The following is a 9,568-nucleotide window of genomic DNA, read 5'->3' on the forward strand; positions in this document are numbered from 1 at the left end:
TTATCCCTTACTTCCGTCTGTGTTCGAGTGATCGACAAATCCCGCCATGTTTTCCATTGTTACAGTTTCTGACACGGTAGGAATTTTTGTGTCGTTTGTGGGAAAGCGTTTTGCTGTTTTCCTGAACCACTCTACCGCAATTCCTAGAAGTGAGGCCACAGTGATGCAAGATCCTTCAATAAAGCAAATATACCAGTATTCAGTAATATACAGTTATGGGTGAAATTGTTGGCATTGCTTAAACCTCCAAGTACTCTTCAATAACTGATATAGTGAATCTAAGAAATATAGTTATTATACATTTCATATATATGAAAAAAAACAACTATTTCACGTAATGGAAATAGTAATAAATAGGTCTTTTCACTTACAAAACTAGACTGTCTACATAATGAAATCTTACCAGCAACTAGGAAAGAGTTTTCATACGATCGAGTGTAGTCGATGATTGCACCTTGGGAGAAAAATATTATCTTAATTAGATGTATAGATATATCCTGTCTGAACTTTCTTTATCATATTCAAGATTGGTTATCAATATATATTCAGTTTTATACTGCAAACATTCCCTCAAATGATCTCTGAATACAAAAAAGTATTACTTTATAAATTAATTAATTCATAGAAAGAAAGAAAGAAATGGAGAGTAACTGCAATAACGGGTGAAAACTTATATGTTACTATTTATTGATGCCGGCTACCGAGCAACGCCTCAATATTCTCGGCAGAACCACGAGCTATCTATCTCGTTCTTGAATATATTCAAAGAAACAAAGTAATGAGAGCTGTTATCCATTCAGACTCTCTTTCTGTTCTACAAAGTCTTAGCAATAGAAATATCGAAAATATTTTCATCCGTACATTATCCTATATCATGAACTTGCCTTTAACTTTCATCTTGCTTTTTGCTGGGTTCCTGGGCACATGGGAATACCAGGAAATGAAAAAGTAGATCGTTCCGCAAAGGAAGCTTTATCGATACCACCTGTTGTTTTTAAACTTCATTTTACCGATTTTAAACCATTTATTAAACAATTTTTAAAAGCTCAGTGACAGGTGGAATGGAATACATATACAAATAAAAACAATTGCACACCGTTACACAACCACCGAGACGAACTTGTCCTTGCCCGTCTTCGGATAGGTCATACATACCTTACACATTCATATATGTTGAAAGGCGAAGATAATCCTTGGTGCATAGGATGTGATGAGTCATTCACCGTTAAACATTTTTATTGGACTGCAGTGACCTTCTGTCTACCCGAGAATGCTTTTGTCGTAACATTACATGTCTAAAACCTCTTTTTGAAACTGTTGGGATTTGTAAAATTCTACATTACTTGAAAGATGTTGGTCTTTATAATAGACTGTAACGTACCATTTTAATCTTTTGTGTTAACATACCCATGTAAGATTTTTAACATTTCTCTTTTACCTTTTGGTTTGTTTGATGTTATTTCTTTTTGGATCGCTGTGTGTTTTACCGTTTCATGGCCCTAATGATCTTTTATGTGTTAACGGGCCGTTAAGAATGTAATAATAATAATAATAATAATGTTACTATTTACCTTTCAAAATCAAAATGTGCAACCTATCCCAAAATTTAAAACAAACTGAAAGTTTGGCGGTGCAAACGAAGTTGTATGGAGGGTGTACAAAGAAACCTACATTTCTAACAGTGTAATCAATTATGGTTTGTTTCATGATAATTAGTAAGGTGGCATATCTACCTGCAGTTACAGGTCCAATGATTGAGCCAACACCACAAAAGAACAGGTATAGTCCAAGGCCTGCGGATAAGTTCTCTATCCCGAGAAGATGTATAGTCAATGTGTTTATTACACTGGTATAGCATCCGGAATACAATCCGAAGAAAACTGAATACGTGAGTTGGCCTCCATATGTAGATGCGTACAATGGGAAGAACAAAGTTGATAGACCGAGAAGACCAAATGTTCCAAAGTAAATCACAATTTCGTCAATATTTTCGTCTTGGGTGGCAAATCCTGTCAGTAACCGCGATATACAGTCGCATATTCCATAAACAGAAACTAGAAAAGATGCCGACATAGACGATGATCCCTTTTCTATTGCATAACGGGGAAGATGCACGTGAACAAGATGAATTCCTGAACTCGAGAAAAACATACTGACACATAAACAAAGAAATGATTTGCATTTAAGAATAGAGAGCGAATGAAATATACTGTTTAAAACTGTCATATTGTTTTCACGTTTCATGTTTTGATATCTGATTTTTTGTTTCGTTTCTAGTTCTGACGGGAAGAACAGACATCCGAACAATGCCTCCTGTAACGCGATGCCGGCAAGGATAAAGAAAAATCCTGTATTTCCATATTCTTCCCGAGCAGCGTGTACGAAAGGAACAATGACGAGGTTGCCAATTCCAACCCCTGACACTGCAATACCAATAGCAATGTTCCTTTTGTGGCTGAAGTTATACCCAAGAACTGCATAGGCGGCGAAATATACCAAACCTGATCCGATTCCTAAAATGGATCGTCTCTGTTAACCATTGCCCAAAAATGAATGTGTTAATCAATTCTATTGATGATAGCATGTCTTAAATCTGATCTTAAAGCAAATTGACATTATCAAACTTGTTTTTAAACACCAAATTTAATCAAAGGTATTTGTCACTAATGTCACTGTTTAGCAAAGAGAGCGATTGTTGTTACTGAAAAAGGACTTAAAGATGTAGTATATAGAGCTTACCAGTAAGTACTCCAAAGAAGATAATGACCAAATCAAGTGAAGGAACAAAAGCACAAATTATAAACCCAACAGACATAAGGAATGCTCCGATAAACATGGTTACACGGCAGCTGAACCTGTTAATCAGGACACTTGCCAGAATACCTGAAAGGAATAAAACAAATAAACGAATTCATATGCAATGTAATGGTGGTTGGTTAGTAAATTAAATTGAATTTAATATGTAATATGTAAATACCAAATGGTACGTTTTGAGGTCTACCGACTCCGATAAGCAGTCTGGCATATATAGATGAATGTTGTGTTGCTAAGGACGTCTAAAAGTTATCGAAAATTAATATAGATTTCTGATAAAATAAATACAATGAACTCGTTATAATTGATATATCTCCTTTTAAGGTAGATCTAGCTCGAAGCGTGGAGTCGGAAAACGAGACCAGTTAATACAGTGGTTATCTTGAAAACATGTTACTGACAGGTAAACACATCAACTTGAAAACATAATAAATAAAGTTGGTAACATTATGAGCGATGTAGACACACACTAACATTAGATTAATGTGAAAACCGCAGTCACATCACGGCAAGTTTCGCACATTTGCCAACTATTTTAGATATACAACTACTTGGATAACACCACAGACCACACTGGAAAAAATCTTCAAAAATATCTGTCCGTCATTTTTTTTTTTTTTTTTTTTTCCATATGGTTGACTTAAACTCACTCTCACTCTCCAGAATTAAGAAATTTCGAAAAGCTTAAAAACTTATTGTTTAGTCACGACATTAGATTAGTGTTCTGAAAACGGGAATGAAGGGAATTTCACTCATATAAACAAGTACTTTCCATTAGTAACACATTACATAGTTTCGCATTTTGGTTAGACATGCCTTTTGAACATTTCTGCCTTTGAAATCTTTTACATTTTGTGGTATTTTTCAGTATATATTTAAGTATATTCGGAGAAAATAGCTTTTTGTTTTATTCTTGGAGCATGGAGTTTGTTTTAATGGTTTCAGCTTCGCTCTAGGTCTACTTTAAAATGGGATATGAACAATGCTGTCTTGCGTGTAAAACTCGATTCCTTATTACAGTAACAGTAACTAGTTTCCTTATCTGTAGCTATAGCAATAGCAACTCCATACAGTGGCTGGAATTATCTTTTTCATAACGTTTTTATTTCACTTGCTTACTCAAAATGTGTTTACTATCGATCGTCTCTGTACCTGTGAGTGATACCATCCCAATATACAAACTAGATGCCCAACTCGTCTTCACTACGTTTTCATCGAACCGTTCCATGAGAATGTTGTGAATGACACCGACACCAGTATGGAGACTTCCGGTGATCATACTTGAGCCAAACGAGCCAACCATCACAACCCATGACCATCCTTTGTCCGCAACAGTGAGTCGTTGTCTCCTCATCTTTCTAAAACAAAGTCTAATATATTAAATGTTATTGTTCTTTGTAATATATGTAAAAGATCTAGATTTATCTTTCATGGTGCTTTGCAAGTAAAAGATGATGTCAATAAGGTGCTAAAGTAATAGATCCCACTATATATTTGCCTTAATGAATGATATTGCTATGACAATTACAAGGTGTTCTATTCTATATTCGTCCTTATCTTCCTACTGAGTAACAAGTTTATCATCTATGTCGACAAACTCCTTTAATTAAAAATCACCAGCTGCATTTTCTTCAATAGCGCTTGAAATCTGACGCTTAATTAATGACTTCTGTCCTCTTGCAATACTGAAAATATGTAGGACATACTTTTAAAAACAAAAACAAAAGTATCAGGTATGATGGTTTACGTGTAAACGTGTTGTGAACGTTCAAAAATTATCAAGATAAGGCACACCAAAATATACAAGATTATACAAGACGGTGATTTAGTGGGGGTTAAACAATGCCATTATTTATGACAACTCATGTGTAGTGACTTTATTCCACTTTGGTCTGCTATAAGATCGCGAGAGTTCACCTAATGTAACTGGCTCATCGGATACTTATAACCTATTAATGCTGATAAATATAGTTTGATGCTTTAAATATAAATTATATTCTATTTGTATAAAGTGTAGGTTCAATGTTATATCCTAGAAAAGGTGCTATTCATTTATGTGTCTTATGTACATTCTCTAATATAGGAATGTGAAGATTACTTTTTGTTTTTATCGATATTGAGGCAGATGATATTTGGTAATTACTAAATTACTTCTTTTGGATTTTGTGAATAGAAGGAACCAATAAATCTGGTTTATTATCATATACCACATAATATATCATTTTTGGCAACTAGCACAAGGTTTAATATCACATTTACTATAAACAAAATCTATCTTGCCATTTTATTATCATCTTACCTTACATATTTTAACAAAACGTGGTTGAGATAATGTAAAATTAAACAATGTCAAAACCTCGTATAGATCGAGGTAAATTTCACCACGTGAATGGTTAAGGTCTCAGAAGTAATATTTGTTCATCAATCTTGTTGATATTTTGGTATGACATTTTGATATGATAGAATTGCACAACGTGCGCACAAATGTGCGATAGCTTATTTCGTCCAATTTTCCTTTCGCGAGTTCATCGTGCAGACATCTTGCGAACATCGCACATCATGTAACGTTGTTGGACACAACTGTAGCGTATTTGAATAGGAATTGGAATGTATTTTATGATTAACGTGAACAAAAAAATGCAAAAAATATCACAAATGTGATATTGTTAAACACTGGAACAAAAAGGATGTTGAAACATATGTGAAGTGGTGAACAATTAAGATTGCTGAGAATAGCCGGTTATCTATGTCCCTTTTATATCGAACCAGACAGGAATTGTGATCATTGCTCTAAAATTTCGTCCAGAATCACGACACTACGTCTTCCAGTAACACACAAGTTAACTAAATTTGTATAAGTTTAAAGTCCTACTGCTGAAACCTAGCTATATCAAATTTAGAATATGACACGGATTATGAATTACGTAATCGAGGACCTTACTTACGTCAGTAACACTACCATATTATGTAATTCTAGCTATCAAATACCCAGATTGAAATATAAGCTATTCACGTAAAACATAATACTATGACGTTGATTTATCACTTCATAGGTTTACCAAGCGGACTGTAAGATTTGTTAATAGACGTCTATCTGAATTAAATTCCTTATGTCGAGTATGTATATAGATATATGTTGTTAGGTAATCTTTAATTCATTATTTGGTCATTGAAACATACCAATATATAATCAGTCTTCTGAATATAGTTCATAAGATATCCTTTCGTTTATCACAAATGGAATAAATGAAAAAAAAAATAAATAAAAGTAGTTATCACTAACATAGACACAATACCACTTAATACTTAAAACAGACGATTCAAGTTTAAAAGGAATTATTTTGAATACAAAGAAAAAAGAAAAAAGTTTCTGTTTCCAAATGTTTCGGAGATGCCTTCTAAGATATCGATAACTTCTGGTCATCGTATCTAAGAGAGTGGCAGAAATTATAGTTTAAACCTTGCTTGGAAATGACAACGGGCATTCCAGGGTAAAACTTGAAGCCTGTTACACTAATAATCATTTCAACATTGACCATCCGAAGTGACACTCAACTATGTTATGATAACAAGAGTTCGCTTACCTTGAAATGCGTAAAGATTTCAGTACTTATCACCTATCCAAAATGACGTCCAAAACATAAGAAAGAAATGATAAAACACCGCTACCTCCCTACTGCCAATCTCTTATTCCTGAAATATGCGCATGTGTAGTAGACACGGTCTATTTTACAATGTTACTGAAGCGCTTGTATAATAGTGTGCATGGGAGTATTTGTTTACGTTTTCTCAATCTTGGTCATGCAAATGCTTGACAAGTACAACATGCGCAAAGTGATGAACTGTCGTAGATTAAGTAAATAGGACCACCGTTGAACTCTTTTCTAAAGGAAACAACTGGAGATAGTATAGCTTAAAACACAGGAATTTATTTCTATACTCTTGGAAAGCAAATTAGGGTTTGTTTTCCTATTCTTTGTGTATATCACTTATTTGGTGGGTATTGTATCTTTTTGTCATCGATAATTGTTCAGCGTCCTTTTGTAGTCGGAAAAATAATTAAAGCGAGAAAAGGTATAGTAATGCGCCGATGTATTTATGCATGTAAATGTATATAACTTAGTCGAGTTGCACCTAATTGAAATAATGATAATAATTAGGGTACAGGCCTTTGAAAACCTGAGATGCCCATATACACGTTTCCAAACAATGGCTGGACAAAAATGTCTGTCAATTCCTTCAATACTATAACTTGTAGATATTAGTTAGCTTAGAGCGAACATCTCAAAATATTCTGAAATTTGATATTTTTATTTAAGTATGTATTTTTTTAAATTTGTCAGCTTTAATACTAATACCAACTTCAAATTTTCATTGTTTAAAAATATCTATAAAACTTTTTTAATGTGGTACTTCCAAACACTGAAACATCAAATTGATATCAAAATAAATACTTTCCGGATGATTAGAGTTTCAACTGAAACTTATAGATATGATAATGCGGCCTCGTAAAGAAATTAAAGCATTAGAATATTTAATCCCTACATGTATACTTTTAACATGTATAGGATAATTCTGATAATTAGGCCTTCTATAGCAATAGAAAATGTAATAACTACATGTGCTCCTGTATTATTATTAATTAATTATACAAATATTGCCGTATACGGACATTTCTGCTTACGCCATGTAAAACAAACACTTGGCAAATACTGGAAAATGGTATAGATTCAAATGACAAGTTTAAAATAAGAATCGAACAAAACGAAATAAAGAAGCAATGGTGGTGGATTGGAAAGAAAACAAATGTTTTTAATTAATTTTACAACGCTGCTTCTGAGTTATTTGTTACGTTTCTATTATAAGAAACATACTACACTAGAAATTGATTGGCATTTCTTTGAAACAGACTAAAACATTGCCAGAAGCTTGATTTGAGTTTCAGACGAAATGGACGTACTCAAAGTACAGTCTGAAGGGAATATGAAGGTATGCATTACTTTTCAAGAATCCAGATAAAGGGTCAGATGAAGTAGTAAGAGAGCGCAAACAACAGTATTTCTTTTCCTATTTTTAATGCATTAGAATCTAGATTTGTAAACGTCAGTGATCAAGACACATCCACAATTGACACTTAATGTCACTAATGACATCCATAGACTATAGTTGACGTTTTAACATCTCAAGATATCTGAGACCATCTATTTGCAATATGACCTTAATCTAAGAAATCATCCACCCTAAAATTCGGTGTTGGGATTTTGTATCATCTCTTTCTGTAATTAAGGAGCCTCATATTGTGCAACGCAAATGAGTCTATAGAATTTAAGATACTATAATCTATTTAGATGGAAAAGATGTTCTTTTAGACTGTCGTTTGTGCGATGTTGCAACCTCCAACATTTTCGTTGGGATCCTTCACGCTGTATTTTTTAATAACATATGGCGTTGTTTAGTTGTACAACTGCGGCCTACACCATTGTCAATACCTGTTATGTAATACTCTTTGTACGTTCACTTCAACATTCAAAACGATACATTAGAATGTCATTGGTGACTGATAATGTACGACCTCTATACCATTTGTATGGAAGGTTTAAAAACTATACTCCTTCATTGAATTTTTTACCTTTCTGCTTGAAATATTTTTTTATCCCTGAAGCCAACGTCTTTTTTGTTTCACAAATGCAAAATGTTTTGCATGGCTGTTGTTTGAGAACAGTGATATAAAATTCATGGTGCAATTTTTCAAAATTGAATTAATCATTATCATCACCATAGTCATTAGCTTTCTTGTCCTTGTCTTTTTCGACATGAAGTTTAATGTATTATAGAAAATGTTATCAAAACGTTTCTAGTTTGCAGCACATTTTCGAGTCATATCCACTTCCCTGACAGTCTCCCATTTACATGGTTTGACATGCACTCAAGCAATTTCAACAGAATTTTGCAATAAAATAAATCAAGATAGACAATGATATATCGTAATGTTCATTTAGTTGATATCCAATCACCGTAATATAAGTTCTAATAACACAACCATTTGAAATATTAAGTGTGGCTTTTTTATCAAAGCACAGTCGCCTTTACAGAAATTATCTGCATGAAGAGTATTATAAATGACATATGGTGTGAACGATATAGCACAGAATCGACCGGCTTTTCCAGCTATGCTGTTATTCCTTGTAAACAAAGGTAATGTCACGAGATGGTAATAATACACTATTGTCGATTCGGTCTACTCTCTGTGGCTCTGTTGTCCCTGTTTAGTAGTGGTCTGCTGGAGTGAACCCAGATGGCCTCCTTGGCAAACCGCCTAAAAAGGTAGTTTTCCAGGTCGACATTTTGGTGGTTTTCCCATGCATTGTGTTGAATGATCTGAAATTGTCGATGTATTGATTTGGTATTGAGATTGCTTTGTTCACTCTGACACGGTGAATTTTCTATTTCGTTTCTTGGTATTTTTTTCATATTTCTTTCTCTGTTCACTTTTTGCATTGCTCAATCGGGATATCTATATGAATTATCATTTCAGTGGATTATGTACAATCACGAATACTTCATACGTCAGTGGTTACACGCTGGTCATTTGTCTGCTGAAAGCAACAATTTTTGTCATTGAAACGTCAAAACAAATTGTTTTTAGAGTTTTTGTTGATCGGTATAATAAGAATTATTTCCGTTAACGTTTTATATTTAAGTACGTGTTAAATTACGTTCAAAATTATTTGCGAAACTGAAGCTTTTAGCTCTG

General features: G+C 33.7%; 1 protein-coding gene across 1 annotated transcript; it reads right to left on the minus strand.

Moving 5' to 3' along the window:
- On the minus strand, positions 1 to 4,168 carry LOC132548576 (monocarboxylate transporter 12-like). The gene is made up of 5 exons (XM_060212442.1): positions 3,967 to 4,168; positions 2,740 to 2,883; positions 1,734 to 2,513; positions 404 to 454; positions 1 to 173 (listed from the first exon to the last, which is right to left on the minus strand). Exons 1-5 carry the CDS (start codon positions 4,166 to 4,168, stop codon positions 1 to 3), a joined length of 1,350 nt encoding a protein of 449 aa, XP_060068425.1.
- Between the last annotated feature and the right edge of the window lie 5,400 nt (positions 4,169 to 9,568).

The sequence above is a fragment of the Ylistrum balloti genome, unplaced genomic scaffold (assembly GCF_031769215.1).
Source record: "Ylistrum balloti isolate Yb309-2 unplaced genomic scaffold, AGI_CSIRO_Ybal_v1 Utg369616, whole genome shotgun sequence".
Lineage (NCBI taxonomy): Eukaryota > Metazoa > Mollusca > Bivalvia > Pectinida > Pectinidae > Ylistrum > Ylistrum balloti.

Bases quoted from the DNA above. Each gene is read 5' to 3' on its own strand.
- LOC132548576 (XM_060212442.1), bottom strand. From the start codon at position 4,168: ATGAGGAGACAACGACTCACTGTTGCGGACAAAGGATGGTCATGGGTT. The intron at 455-1,733 runs GTAGATATGCCA...TTTTCTCCCAAG, and splicing joins CATTGGACCTGTAACTGCAG to GTGCAATCATCGACTACACT. The intron at 174-403 runs GTAAGATTTCAT...GCTTTATTGAAG, and splicing joins AAACTCTTTCCTAGTTGCTG to GATCTTGCATCACTGTGGCC.